This window comes from Mya arenaria, chromosome 6 (genome assembly GCF_026914265.1).
Source record: "Mya arenaria isolate MELC-2E11 chromosome 6, ASM2691426v1".
Lineage (NCBI taxonomy): Eukaryota > Metazoa > Mollusca > Bivalvia > Myida > Myidae > Mya > Mya arenaria.
Window position 1 is genome coordinate 2549794 of NC_069127.1, and position 22446 is coordinate 2572239.

Here is a 22446-nt window from a genome sequence, read left to right on the forward strand (position 1 = left end):
ATATATCTTAAAATAAAGACTTAACATTGTGCTTGTTTGTTATTAAAATAAAAAAATCTAAAAAAATTTATTTCCGACGGTGCGGTTACAGGGGAGGGAGTTGGCCCAAACTGACAAAAATCCCGGAAGATGGAAGCAAAACCGATCGTTACAAGTAAAAAGTGTTAATTGCATTTTATTGTGCTATTTTAAGTGAACTGTCTAACACTTTCCACAACCGTTTACCATTTTGAATGTTTTAAGATATAATAATAAAGTGTCTGTTTCAGAAACCTCTGTTTAGCAAAGTTTGTTTTTTTGTTCTTGCACACAAGTCAAGTGTTTCTGTTGAATTTGGACGTGCTGGAGAATTAAGCAACAGCATGCCATTTCTCTTTTCTTTTTTCTATGTTGTTTATGAAAACAACATAGTGACATTTCAATAAAGCACAATTAAATATATTAAATTATAATGAGACGTACAAGACTTTCAATTTAAATGTAAGGCCACAACAAATTGATCATTTGTTCGTCGGATTTGCCGCACCTAAAATTCGAAAAACGAAAAAAAAATAAAAAAACTTTTTTTTTGCGCCCGCACTTACTATTTGGCCGCGCATATTATTTTTTTGTTTACTTCTGAATTTCCTCTATTTTCTGAAGTTATTTTACTAAGAATTTAATCCTTCAACGTCAACTTCGCCTTTTTTGAAGGTATTTCCATGCTTTACATTCTTCGCGAGCAAAATTTCCTCGTGTCAGGACAAAATCAGGTCCGGGTAACCGCAAAACAGCCGATATTTGTTGACAGTCTTTTTTGTCGGGAATATTTTGCTGGACGCACCGTTGTTATTTATTTCCGGTATTAATTTTCTGGTTACTTTCAGTTTTCGTAATGTAAAATACACGTTTTAAATGAAAATCAGTGTCAAAGTCAATGGATTACAGTCTTCAGTAAACAACAACAGTTTCACAGCGTCAAAGTCAATAATTATCTATGTGTGTTTTAAGTAATTCATTGTTTTGTACTCAAAATTTTGTGTTAAATAATAACTAAATCGGATTTTGAGTGCAAAACTTATATTAAAATACACGGACACACGACTTAACACAATTGAACATGTTTTGGTGAGTTATTTTTTAAATTTTCTAAAATGCATTTCTCAGTTTTCATATAATCATAATCGTTATAAACAGATAAAAATAGTAGGACTTGTAAATGTTTTAGAAACAGCCTGTACATTGAATTTATGAACCAGTCAATCCACGCCCCCTTCCCCCCCCCCCCAGGTCCTGGGGTATACCAGGGATAGTCGGGGAAATGGGCCAAGTTTTTACCTTCCAGGTGGCCCCACAGTGCCGGGTGAATGCAGTGGATATACCCGGGGTTGGCTGGACTGAAAATCAAAGTCCCCGCTATTCCCCGGACCTTGGGGCGTGGTTACAATTGACTAGTGCATTACATACACATGGACAGTATAAAAAAACATCAGTAAAATCAGAAAATAAAACCTTTTATAAGTAAAATGACTGTTTTAATTTTCTCAATTCTTCGTTTTTATCCACTTGTTTTCTTTGATCCATTTGTATAAAATGGCCTGTAATTAAAGTGGCCTGTTTCTTATGGGCATTGGTTTATACTATTTATTTAGCTCGATTGTGACGAAAGCTTATAGCTTATAGAATCACTCTCGAGTCCGTTTCCTGGGCAGAAACCAGTACTGTGTCCTTTTTTTGAGAAGCTATGAGAAAGTACCCCTGGTGGGGATCGAATCCACAACCTCTTAGGTGAGAGGCGGACACCTATACCACTAGACCACTCTCACCCTCTTATGGGCATTGAAGCTATGGAGGCCGACATGATATTCTTTTTCAAGGCACGGACCTATAAACCATAGGTTCGGGGTAAAGGCGGGTTCTTTAAAGGGAAATATCTTTATTCCACCACCTGCTCTAATATAATGACTGGTGCCACATTTGCAGATTTGTTTGATACTGCTTCATTTATGTTGTCCCGCAATTTAATCCACAGTGTCTTTTTTAGATATGTTCTCTGTGTTATTTACATTTTCAATCTTCTGAAATGTCAAAGTCACTAGTAGTTGACACCAATTTAATCATGTGCTTCAAGAGGTTCAAATTTAGACCTGACCCAATATTTAGAAATGCTCAAATCATGAATAACTCTTACAAGTCTAAAATGTTTTTTTTGTAATAGTAAGTTACGGAATGAATACAATAGTTTTCTTTTTGGTCTTTGAATAATTGTTTGTTACTATGAGGAATGTTGTCTTTACAATAATCCACGTTTAAATTGAAGTTAATAGTAAAGCACTGGACCTTATTGCCATTTGTTAAATATTGAGAGAGATTTTCATGTCACTGTGATACAATCAAAACCTTTTCATTAATAACTGAACATATGTTTGCAATTAAAAAGCATTTCTTGACATAATTGTATTATAAATTTGGTAACAAATATACTTTTTTTTTCTTTTTTAAATTTTTCGCCTTGCGCTCGCCTCTGATTTGCCTTAAATTAAAAAAAAAGTATTTTTTTTTTTTCGCTCGCTCACTCCTACTTTTTTGGGGCAAAATCCGTAGAACAAATGATCAATTTGTTGTGGCCTAAATGAATAATCATCAAAAACATATTTTTTAGAGGAGATAATCAGATATATTTTGGTATGTGTAAAATCCGGCTCTATAGGGCCACAAAAGAGGCATTGGTAAGAAAAACACAGCCCTACAGTACATTGCAATGATGCCAAAATTTATTAAAATAATAAAGAATTAAAAAAGTTAGACACTAGGGCTGTGTTTTTCATTCTTGCGCTTCTGTGCAATATTACGCAAATTTCAACAATGACTTTTAGACATTATTTGCATAGCTTATAAAGTTAGTAACTTTAAACCAAAAACATTTTCTGAAACCTGGTTGTTCCTTCTTTACAATCATACCAAAAATTAAAAAAAGTATCAAGAATTAAAAAAGTCAGACCCTAGGGCCGTGTTTTCATACCTGCTTCTCTGTGCGAAATGACACGATTTTCAACGATGACTTTAAGACAATATAAGCATATTTTTTACGCTAGAAGTTAAAAATCAAAATCATTTTCTAAAAGCTGGTTGTTTCTTCTTTACAACAATACCAAAATTCATTAAATTGGTAAAGAATTAAAAAAGTTAGACCCTAGGGCCATGTTTTTCTTTCCTATGCCTTTGTAGAGGCTTTATAGGGCCAGATTTTATACTCTCCCAGATATTTGTTGTCATAATGTAACATTCATACACTCATACATGTCATGATATCGTTATACATTGTCACACAAGTTTTTTGTTATGTACAAAAAATGTGTTTTCCATGGCAATTTTTACACTAATGTCTATCAATCTAATTATCTTGAGTGCACATCAAGGGTAAAATGCAATCTTAATACAAGTTTACAAGTTTATTTCTCTTTTCCCAGAAGGTCATAGACCCATGTGGTACAATTTGCAAAATATATGATATGGCAAACGTGCATCAGTATTAAGTTGACATGATCTCATACATGCATTACGGTAGCACATTTTACATAGGAGATGAAGACTTATATTCACCTATTACATGCAGGGGCGGATCCAGGATTTTGGGTTGGGGGGCGTAACTTTTAATCACTCTAAAGGTTGCACTAGCAGATCCAGGGGCATACCTATAGTTCTAATATCATAACGAGGTTTCTATTAGGACGACTAAGTGGCTTATATAATTTGTATATTTTCGTTAAGCGGGAAAAACGAGGGAAGATACATGTATAATTGTGAACCCATGTTCAGATACTTTTCTATTCAACATATTCTAAGTGCATAGCTATCTATGTGTATCTATTCGCACAATGGATCTATCAGTAGCATGCGCCTAGGATATTTCCTGGCGTAGATGTTCACAATTTCCTCAATATCCAATTTTATGTCCCTATGAATGAAGAGTAGCATGAGAGCGTTGAACCGGCTCTGGCCCATGGTACTCCTGTGCGGGACTTGACGGCGCAGCCATATTTGTTGTCGTATAAATGTACCCAAAGGAAATTAATTGACTGATGTGTTTGTTTGTATGGGTTTTACGGCGCATCAACATGATCATGTTATATAGTGCCGAATTATTACAGTAAGGGAAGGCGGGAACGTTTAAATTGCGTGCACTCTGTGTTGTGTACGAGTACATCTCAAAAGGCAATGTTGTATAAAGATACGCGAGCGAAGCGAGCGAAGAAAAAATAGGAAAATATAGTATATTTTATTGTTTCCATACCAAAGAACATGTAAGCTCCGGGAATTTTAGGGGGGGCGTGCGCCGGGTGCGCCCCCCCCCCCTGGATCCGCTAGTGACATGATGTACATGTTTATAATAATTCACATTTTCGTCGTATGTGTCAAAAGTATATATGCAACATAAGACTTAAAAGAATAAAGAAGTGTGTCAAAAATCCAGTTGTACTGACTTTCTCATTTAAATATTGAATTTCAATCACATTGATAACGAAAGTGTGAATTTTACATACATTTTTACATACTGCATACACCATTTTCGACAATAGTAATATTTAAAGAATTTATTTAACAAATTTGATTTGATTGTGCACGGGAGATAATTGCTATGGTCTTATCACTCGACCTGTATATCGAGTTATGTAACATCCGCCGCACTATACCTTTAACAATATATTGACATAGTTACAATATAATTTCTTAACATAATTGACTGCAGTTATCTAATAAAATGGAACAAATTTGTATATAAATGTGTATTGTCCAAACAATTTTGGTTACTGATAGCGAACATTACGTATTGTGCGATTTTTTGGGAGATAATCAATATGGTCATATCGCCTGACCTATATATCGTGTTGTTGAACGTTTAATGTACAGTATAGAAATAGACACCGCTATACCAATATGATGGAATATAATATAATACAAAATAGTATCAATTCAGCCTTTAATGGCTCTTGTTCATTTTATTTTATTTTATTTTATATTAAAGTGATCAATATTAAGTAAGTCAGAAAGGAAAAGAGCCTTGATTAACCTGACCTCTTTCAAATATTAATCTGTTTTCCAATTCATTTGTTTTTTTTATTTAGTGAATATTTGGATATATGAATTTCAAAGATTTGTTCATTCCATTTTTCATTAATTGGAAAATTAAGAATATTGGAGAAAAGCATTAAGAAGTTGCTGGATTCAGGCTGTACTCTACCAGTATGTTACATGTATAAAGTTTAAAATAAAAAAAGTGATTGATCATCAAATATTTATGTTGTATTTAAGCTCATGGAAACCAAGTTGTGTTTTCATCACTTCTAAAACCCTTACTGGAAGATCTACCAAAAGAAACAGCTGAATGGAGAAGGTGAGTTTCATTTTTGTGTCGCCTGAAAAGACGACATATAGGGGTTACTTTTGTTGGCGGCGGCGGCGTCCGCGTCCCATTTTCGCTTGTCCGGGGTATATCTCCTAAACTATTAGTGGTATCAACTTGAAACTTCATATGTACATAGATCTAATTGAGGGCAAGTGCAGTGCACAAGAACTGTTACTCTTGCTTCCATATTTTTAGAGTTTTCATAGCTAGACAGATCTCATTGAGGGCAAGTGCAGTGCACAATAACAGTAACTCTTGCTTTCTTAGTTTTAAAGTTATTGCCCTTTGTTAATTTTCATGCTTAAAGTTTTGTCCGGGGCATATCTTGAAGAATATAAGAGGTATCAACTTGAAACTTCATAGCTAGATATATCTCATTGAGGGCAAGTGCAGTGCACAATAACAGTAACTCTTGTTTTCTTAGTTTTAAAGTTATTGCCCTTTGTTAATTTTCATGCTTTAAGTTTTGTCTGGGGCATATCTTGAAGAATATAAGAGGTATCAACTTGAAACTTCATAGCTAGATAGATCTTATTGAGGGCAAGTGCAGTGCACAAGAACCGTTACTCTTGCTGCCATATTTTTAGAGTTATTGCCCTTTGTTAATTTTCTTGCTTAGGTTTTGTCCGTGGCATATCTCGTAAACTATTGGAGGTTTCAACCTGAAACTTGTTCCGTAGGTATATCTGATTGAGGGTTCAAATGCCACCTACACTTGAAAGTTAAATGGCAACATCATTGTCTATAAATGAATAAAATGCCAATCTAACAGCTATAATGTCGACAGTAAATAATTCGTCAGGCGACACATCCGACTCGCGGAGTTCTTGTTTATTGGAAATCTTGCAAGTGCCATATTGCAAAACAGTGCTTCAGCTAGGATATAAAAAGTGCAGGGTGCTAGGTCAGAAAGGGCACTTTTGATGCACATTGAATGAGCCCTAATGGGGCACTTGCAAGGGCCAATGTTCAATTTTTATTGAGTATGTGTTGTAATGAATTTTAATTCTAATAGTTTGTTATGAATGGTAGGGTGTATTAAAAAGGCAGAAGGGTACAGGACAAGGGCAGAGGGGTGCTCAACTAGCTATTTAGGCCTAGCTTGAGCACTGCAGGATATGTAATAGTTTTTTGAGATATAAATACTGCAGTGATTGATCTATTTTGTCTCATGTTTTAAATCAATCTTATTAATTGTAGGTCATATGGTCGAACTGCAAGAAATGTCAACCTGGAAGCAAGTTTTGTGCCATATGATGATGACATCCTGCCTGATGATTCTGTGAAAACTTTGGTCAGTCGGCTGTATTTCCACATCTACTGGACAGATTGTGTAAGATGTTTGTTATATTTTCTATTGATTTAAAGTTACACAATTATAACAACACACAATTGATTTTAACTTCAGCAAAATCATTAAGCCAATGATTCTCATCATCCAGTTTGACCTAAAAACTCATCATTAATATGAACTGGTTTGTCTATGGTTTCTTTTCTGCATTCACTGTGAAATATGCTTTCACTGTAAAAAGGCTATCTCTGTGAATTTGAAATTATGCTACATGTATCACTGTGAAAATATGCCTTATGTGTAATAAACCCTTTCAGACAAAAATTTGATGTTTTATAGTATTTATTGTATATGCTGGATGAGATTTGTATTAACTCTTTTTAAATGGCAGTGGGTTGTCACTGCTAGAACCTATAATAGACAACATTACACTTGTAACAGCATTCTGCATTGCACAAATGTCTACCACCTTCTAATAAATTATTCATGTATAGGCATTATATTGGTGGCTATAGTATTCTATATATTCTGTTATGTCAGGACCTAGAGGCATATAAGCAGACAGTAAAGGAGGAGATAACAGAGTGGCAGGCTGCCCTGAAGGCCAAGAACATCCCTGACTGGCTGATTGTGGTAGTGAACAGTGATGAAAGCAAGGCCAAGACAAAACTGCTGCCCCGGTCATCCGTGTTTGACAAGATTAAGAGTGACTTCTGTGGAAAACAACCAGAAAGGTAATTCACAGGTGTAATGTTTCAATCTATTTATACATGAGTGCTCTTATATAACATTGTAAAGGTTAAGCTGGGTGACACTTCATCTGTTAAAAAGTGATTCTGACAAAATATCTGTGAGAAAAGTTGTTTTTCTCAATATGTTTATAAGTAAACCAAACAATTTAAATTATGGTCTCAAAAGACAAGTCTACATGTAACTGCTTCATTTTTAATAAAGAAAGTAAACAATGGCTTTATCTTGTGCAGGATTCACAATGGCCTTGTCTCATGTAGAGCTAACAATGTCATTATCACGTGTAGTGCAGGTTTTACAATGTCATTACCACGTGCATGGTTAACAATGACCTTATCTTGTCCAGGGTAAACAGTGTCCTTATCTCATGCAGGGTTTATGATGTCCTTATCTTGTGCAGGGTTAACAATGTCATTATCTCGTGTAGTGCAGGGTTCACAATGTCATTACCACGTGCATGGTTAGCAATGACCTGATCTTGTCCAGGGTAAACAGTGCCCTTATCTCATGCAGGGTTTATGATGTCCTTATCTCATGCAGGGTTAACAATGTCATTATCTCATGTAGTACAGAGTTCACAATGTCATTACCACGTGCATGGTTAACAATGACCTCATCTTGTCCAGGGTAAACAGTGTCCTTATCTCATGCAGGGTTTATGATGTCCTTATCTCATGCAGGGTTAACAATGTCATTATCTCGTGTAGTACAGAGTTCACAATGTCATTACCACATGCATGGTTAACAATGACCTCATCTTGTCTAGGGTAAACAGTGTCCTTATCTCATGCAGGGTTTATGATGTCCTTATCTCATGCAGGGTTAACAATGTCATTATCTCATGTAGTACAGAGTTCACAATGTCATTACCACGTGCATGGTTAACAATGACCTCATTTTGTCTAGGGTAAACAGTGTCCTTATCTCATGCAGGGTTTATGATGTCCTTATCTCATGCAGGGTTAACAATGTCATTATCACGTGTAGTGCAGGGTTCACAATGTCATTACCACGTGCATGGTTAACAATGACCTCATCTTGTCCAGGACCTCATCTTGTCCAGGGTAAAAAGTGTCCTTATCTCATGCAGGGTTTATGATGTCCTTATCTCGTGCAGGGTTAACAATGTCATTATCTCGTGTAGTGCAGGGTTCACAATGTCTTTACCATGTGCATGGTTAACAATGACCTCATCTTGTCAAGCCAGGGTAAACAGTGTCCTTATCTCATGCAGGGTTTATTATGTCCTTATCTCATGCAGGGTTAACAATGTCATTATTTCATGCATGGTTAACAATGGCCTTATCTCATGCAGGGTAAACAATGACCTTATCTTATGCAGGGTTAACAATGACCTTATCACATGCAGGGTTGTGTTGTTGGAGCCACATCGTGAGGAGAAGAGGAGTGCAGAACTTTGGAACAGTTTCCTGACAAGACTACGCCAGCTCCTGCTGCAGGCGTTTGCAAGACATCTTCAGAAGTATGAGGACAATATGCGAGCACTGAGGGAGAAACGTAATGACATTGGCTGGAACTTCCAGAAGTACTTTATTGTCCAGGTACACACCATTGTTACACCAGAGTAGTTGATGTTTGAGGTGATGCACAGTTATATTGGAGTAAGTGTAGGTGTGTTATACAGTATAGAATATCATTGATACAGATGTTCACACATCTGTACTGCTCTCAACTCTCCTGTGTACATTCAGTTGATTCTGTTTATTATTTTGAAATATAAAATTAATTATTTGTAAATAGCTTTTAATTTGATTTCATTTACTGTATTTACCGGTTTTTGTTTTAGAAACTGTTTAAAATGGCTCGTCTTTGTACCATTTAATGCTGAGAAGTCTTGTGTTTGGCAGGAGGAGCTGGCCTTTATGTTTGAGATGCTTGGTCTCCATGAAGATGCCCTGATCCAGTATGATGAGCTAGATGCCCTCTTCACTCAGTTCGTGCTGAATCACGCCTCCGGACGTTAGTATATCTCTTTACTTTGTTTTTACGGTTGTTGTTGTGATGTATTTGGGCAGTGCTCCAGCCAGGATTTGAAAAGGGCAGGGTGCTAGGTCAGAAAGGGCACTTTTGATGGGCATTGAATGAGCTTTAATGGGCTACGTGTAAGGGCCAATGTTCAATTCTTATTGTGTTAACTACTTTCAATACTAATAGTTCGTTATGAATACATTATCTATTATCTTTACTTTAGTATCTAGTCGGAGCTGGAGCACTGATTGCATTGTGATTTAGTATTTTTAATGATCAATAATCTATCTGTATGAACTAGTCTGTTTGCATGTCATCTATTTATGAATGTTGTAACTCTGATGTTTTATGTTCCTATGGATGAAGTGTATTTCTATACGAGTGTTGGAGTGTTAACTTTCACATCTCTTATCACATATTTTGCATGCAGTCATTGGACCACTGCTAACAAGTTTGTACATGTAGTTTAATGCTTGAAGGATATTAACAATGTTCTTTATCATTCACATACTGTACTGCATTACAGGGTTGAGGAAGTTAGAACAGGAATATAGCAAATCCCAGAGTTTGTCTGAAAGTTTAGATCCCAAGGTTGCTTTCCAGCTTGCTACAGATCACAAGTTTGATTTGGGTTAGATTCCAGCCCGATTGGTTTCCATTATGCATCCCATTATATACATATTGCTTATTCTTCTTAATTTAACTCCCATTTGATGTTCACAAAATGTTGCTTCATGTTTTCCTTTGATTTTAGTTTTAATGCGATACAGTCGAAACTCGTTGGCTCGATATCTCATGGCTTGATATCCTCGTTGGCTGGAACCAAATTAAAAGAACCGATTTTTATTTACTCATTGTTCATATAAATTTCGATCGGATGGCTCGATATCTTTTGATATTTCTTCACGCTCGAAGTCGTTTTCGCGGTCCCAAACAAGAATTTCACACTTTGCTTTGTTTGCTTGGGTCGATGTCATTTTCGTGGATTCAGTTAAGAATCTCACACCTTGATTTGTTTGATTGGCTTCATTTAGCACAAGGCGCTAATCGATTAAAATTGCTTGACTGATATTATAATTATTATCAAATTTAAATGGTTTAACAGTTTGAATAAACATGCCATCACTTTCTGTCTCTAATTGTTATCCATCCCTAAATTACTATGCATTTTGATATAACTTTTAAGCTATGTTTGTGTTAACCACTGTTCACAATTGCTTGTTTTCGCATAAATGTATTTTTATAATAAATAAAAAAATAAAATTATATTTTCTAATAATCGAATGTCATATTACGAAATTTAGTGTGCGTAACTATGCCCAATAAATACTCTTCCTTCTCTTGCGGAGATAGCGTAGCCAATAACAAACGAGGTAAATAAGACTTTATGTAACAAATGAAAAAAACACACATTCTGTAAGCATTCCCGCTTGGCTCGATATTCTCGAGGCTCAAAGTACTTTGGCCGGTCCCTAGAATATCGAGCCATCGAGTTTCGACTGTATTTCTAAATTCACTATCATGTAGAAAGGTATGTATTGTAGGTTGCATGTAATTTTAGTAGGCATTGGTAATTCTGATTTCTTTTTAAACTGTACATTTTTTTTTCAATTTGAGGTTTTTACAGCATAAATCATACTATGAAATTAAAACTTTAATTTACATGACAAATATTTTCATATGTATGACCCACATGTTCATCCCTCAACCAAATTGATATACATGCCTTCATATTGCATGACCATTTTCCATACACACGCTTCCCTCTTGCACCACATTGCCCGACCATTTCCCTTTCAGTGGTACAAATCTTCTGTATGATCTTCTTAACAAGGACACGATTTTTTTCATGTTAGTTGTTTTTTTCATAAAATAAAGATACTTTTTTTTATTTAATACACAGTATAGTTTTAAACAACTGTGACACAGGCTTATAATGAATTTAAAATAAAACTTACACTTGCTTTTTTTCTTTTCTTTTTTTAAATATCAATAGAAAAGCTAATGACAACATCTGTCACAAGGTAGATTTAGTAGTGACAGTTTATCTAGTTTATACTGTTCTATCATGTTTCCAGAGTCAGTACCATGGTTGTCGAGCCTAGTGAAGCCGTGCACATGCTGGGCGGGCCTCTCCCTCCAGCGGCCAATCTCCTGGGAGAGACGTAACACAATTAAGGATAACGAGGCAGCTCTCCTCGATTTCCGTAACTACCTGTTCTCTCGGCAATGCGCCCTGCTGCTGCTCCTCAACAAACCTGGGGAGATTGTCCAGCGGGCCATAGACTACCTTCATGAGACTGTGCAGGAAATGAAGACCCTAGAGGTAATTAGCGGCCTGATGTCTTTCTTTTTCATACTGAAAATTGTAAACCAGATTAGTTTCATTTTCTACTGATGCCAAATAAGTATTCACAGCTCCATTTAAAAGTCTGAAGCATTAAAGAATTAGTTAATAACCTGTAGTGTAGTAGTCAGTGCTCTCTTGTGTTTTTGGTTTCTAAAGATTTTATTTCTGAAGTACATTTTTCATCTCTAAATTAATTTAAAGTACATGTAAACCAATTATGTATTTGTATGTATCAATGTAGGTTTGTATATGTGAGGGTGGTCTGGACTGCTGGGTGTACTTGAGCGGGCTGGAAGTGCTGCTGAAATGTGGGCAGCTAGAGGACCCCGTCAATTCGCGCTCGCAGGCTCTCAACACCGCTTACCTCTGGGACTATGTCTGCAGAAAGGTGACGTACATTTCTGATTTGTTGTAAAATTTCAGTTGCATTACTCAAAGTCAGGATGTAATGCATTTGTCTTTGTTCACAATAGATTATGCCATTCCCACAATAGAACCCTTTGTAGTAGTACCTAACTTGGTGTTTAAATGTATTCAGCTGCACACACTGGGGGAGCTGTGTGGGTTGATGCCAGGGTTGGAACAGCCGCCCACCTCAAAACAGCTGGACCAAGTGGTTGACCTTACCTCTGGCATGGGGCTACACATTCCAACAGAGCACGAGCATGGTAAGCATTGTAGGGGAGGGTCTCTTTGGGTTGATGGCTGGGTTGGAGCAGCAAATTTCCACCCATTTTAGAGCAACTTCCATGTGTAGTCAACCTTGGGTGCACAGAAGCACTGAGCATGAGGATTGTATGCTTGGTAACCAGGGAGATAAATATTATTCAAGGGGAATTGTCCTATGTGATATTTCCTGTCATTCAAATGCAACTATATTTATGCTGTCTGGAGTTTTGAATATGTTTTGCCCGATATTTCACAAAATGTATGTACAAAGACAAGCACAAACTTTAAATTATATGTCTTGATACATGGTTTAATATGATTTCACAGGCTGTTACATAGGGTATGTAATTATAAAATGAAATAAAATTGTTTTACATAAGACATCAAAACCAGGCCCCCTCTTTAATAATACAATTTGACATGAATGATGAAGCATAATAATTATATACCCCGGTACATGGCATGTGTTTCAGTTGAGGAACAACTGACATCATCACCAAGGGACAAATTAAGAGAGGCATTGTCATCACGGGAAGCCTTCCAGAATATCTACTTGGTAAACAAGACATCTATATTTACTTTTGGCATTTCAAATTGAAATATATCCATGTAATTTGTAGTTATGACCACTACCTTACGAAACACCGTTTCACAGCCCTATTTCTGTTTACAGTAGGAAAGTGGTATTACTGGAATTGCATTCATTTTCTATTGACAATGATTCACATATATATGTTTTGGAATCATTACATGTCACTAGAAAGTCCATTTTCTCATAAATTATCTGTTTGATTTTCATATGGAATTTTGTTTCTCCAGGAGCAGTCTGAGCTAGCCATGGGAACTTTCAAACACATTGGTCGCTTCCGTTCTGCCAGAATGATTGGCAAGAACCTAGCAGACTTTTACATGTATGTCAACCTTGTTGTTACATTTAAAAATTACTAAATTAGGCAATTCTTGTTTTATTCTTCTGTTCTTGTTAACCCTTTACAAGATAAGGCCATTCATATTATTATAAAGTAAGACAGAGCATAAGTTACTGGCCTTGTGGCATAATAAGTAGAATTATAGTACTTAATATTTTGTAAATGACTATTTGAGCTGCAATGTGCTATTTTGGATCTTCAGGCTTGATTTACAAATGAAATAATTATTGGTACCCCCCCCCCCCAAAAAAAAAAAGAAATCAAAAATAAAATAATGATATTTTAAATAGGTTAGAATACATGTGAAACTTCTTTCTTTTTCACATCAAAATTTGCACTGTATAGTCATACGTGCAAACACATTTCTTTACCAATTTTAAAGATATCATCATAACATTTCCAGCAGTGTAATCCTCAGAGGACCTTCAATTAAGATATCAAAGAAAGTAAGAAAAAAAATATGTCTGAAGGCCTAAAGTTGTCAAACCATCCTCCCTGAATCTGTTTCAGGAAACTGGGAGAGCCCCAGAAGGCAGAGAACTTCCTGCTTGACGCGATGTCATCGTACCACAAGGAGGGATGGAAGAAGCTGAGGGATGTTTCCCGGCTCCACCTTGCAACATGCCAGCTTCGCGTCAATAAACACAAGTATGGATCTTGCTACATTTCTAATGGGAATGCATTCAAGAATAAAAGGATCAATAGAATATAACATAAGAAGTATGAATGAACTTCATATTGTTGAGGAAATTTGTGTACCAATGACTTGTCGTTTTAAAGCTACATAGTTCATGCTTTCAACACCATGGCTTAAATCAGTATTTCTTTACAAATGATTATTTTTGTCCGTCACTGGTAATCGCCCATTCCCTAGGTATGTGAAGACTGGTTGTCAGGTTGCCAGCAGTGCTCAGATAGACCTGGACCAGAGACTGGAACATATACACAATGTGCTCGACATTGCGAAAACAGTACAAGGTTGGCCTTTATTATAAACAATTCATTGTTAGTATGTTGTTTCAGATGGGATTTATATCTTCATAATCTCTTCTGGTCTTGACATGCGAATGTGTTCTTAGTAAGTCTTAGGTAATATTCATACATCATCATAGATTTTTATCAAATTCTCCATTACTGAAGATACATGTAAAAATCATGTTTATGATGACATGGAATAATTTTGTTTTAGGGACGGTCTTACTCAAAGCATCACCATTGTTTAAATTGGACATAAAGAGTGTCAGCTTACCTGAGGTTTCCGTGGGGGAAACATTCACTATCACAGCCACCATTTACAACAATGCACCATGTGACTTGTCATGTGACTCAATATGGCTGACACTGACAGACTGTATCCAAGATTATTCAGGAAAGAGAAAAGATAATCTGAAAGATCCTGTAACCAGACAGACAAGTAACTCCAGTTTGGATAGTAGATTTGTGATGAATTCACCCAACATTAAGAAGGAGAAACCTTTTGAAATAACTTTACGGTCCCATTTTGAGGGGACCCCAGATGAGACCGTTTCCACAGGAATAGCGTGTATGAATTCCCACGAATTGTTGCGGAGAAATGACAGCAGTGGGGGAGTGCTGGCACCCGTCGAGGAAAAAGTTACAAAAGACATGACATCTCAGAGAAGTTGTGTAAAAGATGTCAAGCTAGAACAAGGAACAAATGAATTGATGTTCACTTTTGAGGTAAATTATACACTCACAATTATATGTTGTTGTTAGCTCATTCGATTTTACAAGAAATAAAAGATGCTGTATTTTGATCATAACTCAAAAACTGCACAAGATATTCAAATGAAGCTTGGTACACATGTTGTCAGAGACAATATGCACATGCTAGCAAGGCCCATTACTCTGGCTTAAATAAGTGTTAATATTATGCTATCTTTACAATTGAAAAACAACAGGCAAGCAATGTCATTCGCTTTGCAGCACTCTTATTTAGACATCCTTCAATGAGTTATGATTTGTATTTTGCATATACATGTAAATCTGCTAAGCTTTTCTAGCAAAACAAAGTGAACGGATTTCCGAAGATTGTATCTCAGTGCAAGGTTCATTGTGTTAAAGCTGGTCGGCAGTTATGGTGTTATGGCCTTTGAAATTTGCTTCTCATGGGAATTTATTGTTCAATCCTGGTAGAGTCAGTCTCTCATTTTTGAACAGGTCTTCAAAGAAACACTTTGGAAAGCACTTATTGGTTCCACCAGTATTCTTGTTTGCCATTCTTGTTTGCCTCGCACATAATTACTGTGGGTGGAATTAAGTGAGTCTGTTAGCGTTTAGATCAGGAATCTGGAGCTGTTAAGCTTTAGTACTTGAAGATATTTTATGGTGACTTTGCTTTACAGAACATTACCGTTGGGCAGTATGAAGTGGGCCAAGCTGGGTTTAAGATTGGGAACCTTGAGTTCATCAAAGCCTTGGGTCCAGGGCACACTGTGAGTGTCATTTGTGATGATACATGCTGTGATATTCTACCAGGTAAGAATCATTTGAGATATTAAATTAAAAGTTATAATGACCTTTAATGAAAGATGATTGCGCATAGTTCACTTGATATACAGTCAAACCCTGTTGGCTCAAACTTGCTTGGTTCGAATCCCTCCTAGGCTGGAACTGGATGTAAAGGACTGATTTCTATACACTGAAGGTAAGCATTCCTGTCTGATTTAAATTTTCCAAGGCTCGAGGTATTTTCGCCGATTCCTTGGAGTTTGCACCAAGGGGGTTCACTGTATATATGTACAATTTCTATTACAATTAGATAACTTTCTAAATCATTACATCTTAAAAGATTTTTGTTTTTGTTTTCGCCATGATTGATTTATAATCATCATTATAACAATTCACATTCCTACAGAGAGCACAATGATAGCTGGTGTTATGCAGAAGGTGAGGGTGTGTCTTCATTCTGGGAACACAAACATAGATGCTAACAGCAAGGTGAGGGTGTCCAGTGCAGATGACCTCGCTGTCGAGACAGGTTGCCATGACAATACAGTGTTGCTAGGGGAGGTTGTGAGGGGTGGGACATCAGAGTGGACAATGTCACTCCTCCAGCAGCCACATGTGTATGATGAGGAGGAGATAGAAAATAAGGTAATAATGTTGTAGTAGTTATAATATCATCTCTTCAAGTGTTTGGCTTTGAAGTCTTGTTTTCATGAGTGCAATAGATAAATATATTTACCAGTATACATATTTTGTACTTATAATACTATATAAATTGTATTTTACAATGCATTGTACATGTTATTTTGATGACTTTAGGCTTTATCATTTCAAATAAAAGCAGAAATGCCAATGGTATTGTGTTTTCTATCCAGTTTAAATTATGCATAGTTTGGTATGTAATAAGTGGGAAAAAAACGTTATTTGCATATCTTTTTTGAGATGATATCTGAATGCTATTTTTCTATTGTTTAGGTTATATTTGACTGTTCCTGGCTTCCACGACCTTTGCTGACCTCTGTGACTTTCAAGAATCCGTTCAAGGTCACACACAGACTGTTTACAGCCAGAGACATGTAAGAACATGTTACAGGTTGACACACATGTTTACAAATTACAGCCTGTAAGTGTTCATCGGAACACCTTCAGGACTGTAGTTTACTTGTATGTGTAATTTTAAATAAAGCTGCACAATGTATAAGTTTGAATCAAGTTTGTTCTAAGAATTGTATAGTTCTAAATTTTGATAATGTTTCTAAATGTATACATGTGGTGATTCCAAGTATATGGAAGGTAAAAATTAAAGCTATGTGAATGAATGTATTTATGGCTGAAAATGCATAAAAAATCTTATGCGCTTTTTTCAGGAAGTACCTGCAGATGAGTGTTAGTGGTCAGACTGACCGTGAGTTTGTCCTGGGGGAGTGGTCACTGGTGGTCAGTGGGAACAATGATGTTGACCTTGTCTGTCTGAACAAGACTGGACAACCTGTGGTATGTATGGCTGCCCATCGGAGAGGGATTGTTGTAATGTTTGATAAAAAGAAAATAAATGACAACATTAAATTACAATGACAATAATAAATACAGTCCAGTTAGGGACTGGCCCGGTGCATTTAATTTTTGTTAGCCTTTCTATGATAGTATCCTCAGTAGCAATATTTAAAAATCAACAACATAGAAATTATTTTAGAGTGAAAATAATGGATATATAAACATGTAGGTTTCAGATATTTTCCATCAGTCTGTCATGGAGAATGTTTTGGTTGATCTTTTCTGTTAATGTCATTCGTTTCTACTACAAGCGATGATCCAAACTAACGATGACTTTTTAAACTCTTCACATTTACTTCTATTAAGAACTAAAGTTATATTGATAGTTCAGATACAGTCATTTTTCACTTTGAAAATTCAAGAATATTTTTTATTACTGGTCAAAATGAATAAAAAAAATATTCAAAGAGTAATAGATGTTTCCAGCATTTTTATACGCCCGAAGGGTCGTATTATGTTATGGCCTCCATCGTCTGTCCGTCTGTCCGTCCGTTAGCAATTCCATGTCCGGGCCATAACTTGGTAACTTATAAAGCGATTTTCAAATAACTTTATACAAATCATCACTACATTAAAAGGATGTGTCGCGCGCAATTTCCAGGTCCATACCTCAAAGACTAGAATCACCATGGGGGTGCGTTAGCAAATCCGTGTCCGGGCCACAACTTGGTCACTACTAAAGCAATTTTCAAATAACTTTATACAAATTATCTCTACATTAAAAGGATTTGTCAAGCATGCTTTCCAGGTCCGTACCTCAAAGGCTCATTTCACTGGGGGGGGCGTTAGCAATTCCCTGTCCGGACCATAACTTGGTAACTAATAAAGCGATTTTCAAATAACTTTATACAAATCATCACTACATTAAAAGGATGTGTCGCGCGCAATTTCCAGGTCCATACCTCAAAGACTAGAATCACCATGGGGGTGCGTTAGCAAATCCGTGTCCGGGCCACAACTTGGTCACTACTAAAGCAATTTTCAAATAACTTTATACAAATTATCTCTACATTAAAAGGATTTGTCAAGCATGCTTTCCAGGTCCGTACCTCAAAGGCTCATTTCACTGGGGGGGGCGTTAGCAATTCCCTGTCCGGGCCATAACTTGGTAACTAATAAAGCGATTTTCAAATAACTTTATACAAATCATCACTACATTAAAAGGATGTGTCGCGCGCAATTTCCAGGTCCATACCTCAAAGACTAGAATCACCATGGGGGTGCGTTAGCAAATCCGTGTCCGGGCCACAACTTGGTCACTAATAAAGTCATTTTCAAATAACTTTATACAAAGCATTATTACATTAAAAGGATGTGTCGCGCGCAATTTCCAGGTCCATACTTCAAACACTAGAATCACCATGGGGGGGGGGACGTTAGCAATTCCATGTCCAGGCCATAACTGGGTTACTACTAAAGCAATTTTCAAATAACTTTATACAAATCATCTCTACATTAAAAGGATTTGTCAAGCATGCTTTCCAGGTCCGTACCTCAATGGCTAATTTCACTGGGGGGCGTTAGCAATTCTGTTAGCAATTCCGTGTCCAGGCCACAACTTTGTGTTACTACTAATAAAGGAATTTTTAGAAAACGTGTCCTAGCCACAACTTTGTAACCAATAAAGCAATTTTTAGATAACTTTATACAAATTATTGCTACATTAAAAGGATGTGTTGTGAGCACTTTCCAAGTCCTGCTACCTTTAAACTTAGTAAGCAGTATACTAGCATAACCTAAATGTTTATTAAAGACCTCAAGCGGAATCTTCTTCGGGCGTATAATGCTCCGTTTTGCGGTGCTCTTGTTATTTTTGAAACAGTTCATATTTTCAGTCATAATAGGATACAATTGGAGTGTGCCGGGTATGCATTACCATGGTGATTTAAACATTTGCCATTTATTTCATGTACATCATTTTTTCCTCAAACGCTTGAATGTCCATTATTTAAAAGTTCTGATTTACAAAGACGTTTACATATAATTAACCTTACATTTTTATCCTGTATTGTCATTATGTCTTTCAGAAACTTCATAACAGTCAGAGCCATAGTTTTGTGTGGCAGATCAAGTCCAACATGTCTGAATGTCCACCCATGAACATGACATTCAGTTTCTCGTACAGCTGTCCAGAGGCTCACGAGAATGAATCAAGAAAACTTTCATACAGTTTCACATTAAATAGTTTCCAGGTAAGTCTGAAATGAATTGATCTATATATTCACTTAGGGATTTGTTTTGTGAAAATATGCAATACCATCTTCTGTGAACACTAATTAATGACCATGCCTTAGTTCTGCTTATATCGTTATCAAGAATTACAAAGGAAGTCATACCAACACAAAGTCATACTACAATGAAGTCATACTCTATTTCGAAAACTTGTCTGAAATAAATGTAACACAGTATCAGGTATGGCGGAAGAAACAATATACTTGGGATGACTTCTCCCAATCTGGTACGACTTCATAATAGTATGTGTTTTGCTGGTGCATATTCTCCTGTATATACATCAAGCAAGACATAAAGATGACAGTATGGCTTTGTACCAGTTCTATAAAGCAGTATGTCGTCACTATTACCATATGTCTCCTGATACAGACTATACTAACCGTGAGAGCTGACGTTTCACCTGCGGAGGACAACAAGGTGTGTAAGACTGGTTGTCATGGTAGCCTGAAGATCCAGGTCACTCAGATGCCTGGACACAAGCCTCTTACGGACCAGGAGTTAATGTATGAGGTGGACGGGCAGGCACACTGGCGTGTTCTGGGAATATCAGCAGGTAATAGTTTTTTTTTCATTTTCTCTACATCTATTTTGTGCACTTGAGATTTATTTCAAGGAAAAAGTAAATTGCAGTATACTTATACCAGTGTGATTTTGCACACTGCGATTAATTTCTTTTTTTTGGCGATGTAATTTTTGAATTTTTCTTTGCATGTCCTGCGCACTGTAGAAAAACTTCAATCTTGATATTATTAAAACTGTTACTGGTATATGATTGCATTGTCTTTGTTATCCCCAATTAACTGTGTATCTCCAGGTGTTTTCTCGCTGTCTGGAGGAAGTTACCAGACATTTGTGGACGTGGTTCCAGTAACGTCCGGTTTTCTGCCATTGCCGTTAGTTCACCTGTACAAGTATAGTGGCCCGTCAGTCCCGGAAAAAAGTAAGGCTGACCAACATATTGTACATTTGTACAGTTTAGTAAGATAGTAGTTTACTACATGTATAGTCTAAATGTCACCTATGGTTTGAATATAACATTAATAGTATAAGCCACAAAACAACAGAAAATAGGCCTTATCATTTAATTTGGAAAAGCAGTTTTTGGCATGTTGTGAGAAAATGCAGAAAAATAGACTTTATAGAGTTTTAAGAGTATATTCATAATATCATCTTTCAGAATCTTCTCAAGCAGAGGAAGATGAGCAGCTATCCACTACGGACGAGGAGAGTTCGGGCTCTGAAGAGGATGGGGGCCCGCAGCATATGGAGTTTGAGCCGGGACAGGTGTACTACAGTTGCCAGGGACGACAGGTGCATGTGTACCCTGTGGATGTCAGTGGCGAGCTAGAGGTCGCGCTCATACACTGATGGTGATGCAGAAATGTCCATGTGAATGTTTATTTGAGTATCAAAAAGCGTTTAAACTCTCATGACTTTGCTGATGCAAAAATGTCAGGATTGTAAAGTACACATGTATTAAACTTTCATGCAGAGTGAAATTGGCGTAACCTAATGTTTGTTAGGACTCAGTAGCTCTTGTATATTAATGTCATTGACTTCTTGTTTTTATGTACACGTCTATGACAGGGAGTGAACTTGCAAGTGTTTATTAGCCAGCTTAGGTTAATGGAAGTTGAATGTAGGCTGAATTCACATAAATCAGAACTGTGGAATGCATTCCAAAGGAACATTTACAAACAGCTGAGACGTCTACCAGATTGTGCCACCATACCGAGAGATGATGACTTACACATTATGAACCATGGTTTGGTAGAATGTTAGTGAGGTCAAAGGGAGTTCATATGAATCAATTGATCACCATCAGAAGTATTCCAGTGCAATAAATTTTGTTTTCTGTGTAATTTTATTGTTCATTTCAGACAATGAATGAATGACAGCTAGGCAGTTATCTTAAAATAAATTTAATACTTTGTTCATTCATCAATCATTGGCTACACATTTTTAGTTGCATCAATGGTTACATGTAGAAATTTGTTTGCTTATGACTTCAATGTTACAAAATGAATACAAAAAACATATAATAGAGGCAGAGATCACTCTTTGCAGAAGTGAAAGATACAGATTTGAATGCTTCAATAATTTATTTAAAATTAATTAATTTTGAAAATGTATAGAAGTATGCTTTTGTTAACAAGAATAATGTCTGTGATAGTTTTCTTTTATTGGCAGATAATTTATCATAATAAAATAAAACTGTAAAAAGAAGGTAGGAGTCTGTTTTGTCAATTTGTGTGTTTACTAATGTATCTTAATAATGAATCAACAATTATCATCTGCCGCCAAAGTGAAGGTTTCGGGAGGCTGATCTTGTTTTGGCATTATATGACTGTCCGTCACACTTTTTTACCTTATATTGATAGGGATTGGTCAGATAATGTTAAAACTTGGTCAGAATGTCCCCCTTAATAAAATATCATGGGGTCAAAAACTAGGTCACTATGTCAAATCTTAAAACAATCTTTGGAACACACAAGAGACATTATATTTAGTATTCATGAAACTTAATCAGAATATATCCTTGATGAACACTGGGACAAGTTTAAAACTGTGTCACATGTGATACAAAATTAGGCCACTAGATCAAATCTTAGATTTTTTGTCTTGAACCATATCATGGTAATGATTGATCAGATAATTTTAAAAGTAGGTCACGTGTGGTCAGAATGTTTTTCATGATGAACTATTTGACTAGATTGAAACTGGGTCACATGATGTCAGAAAATATGTCACTAGGTGTAACCTTTGAATAATTATGTCCGGGACAAAGTATTGGTATTGATTGGTCAGACTTTGTTTAAATTGTGGT

The 22446-nt window shown here is 36.3% G+C and overlaps 1 protein-coding gene across 1 annotated transcript; it reads left to right on the plus strand.

Moving 5' to 3' along the window:
• Positions 1-21836, plus strand: LOC128238774 (trafficking protein particle complex subunit 10-like). Its single transcript, XM_052955016.1, has 22 exons — positions 1-154; positions 5293-5374; positions 6587-6719; positions 7218-7411; positions 8797-8989; positions 9296-9407; positions 11495-11742; positions 12008-12154; positions 12305-12434; positions 12909-12991; positions 13255-13346; positions 13875-14012; positions 14239-14342; positions 14554-15065; positions 15731-15863; positions 16243-16481; positions 16809-16909; positions 17201-17327; positions 19415-19579; positions 19989-20172; positions 20434-20559; positions 20797-21836. The coding sequence occupies exons 1-22, from the start codon at positions 130-132 to the stop codon at positions 20985-20987; spliced, it is 3459 nt and encodes a 1152-aa protein (XP_052810976.1). The 5' UTR covers positions 1-129; the 3' UTR covers positions 20988-21836.
• The last annotated feature ends 610 nt before the right edge of the window (positions 21837-22446 follow it).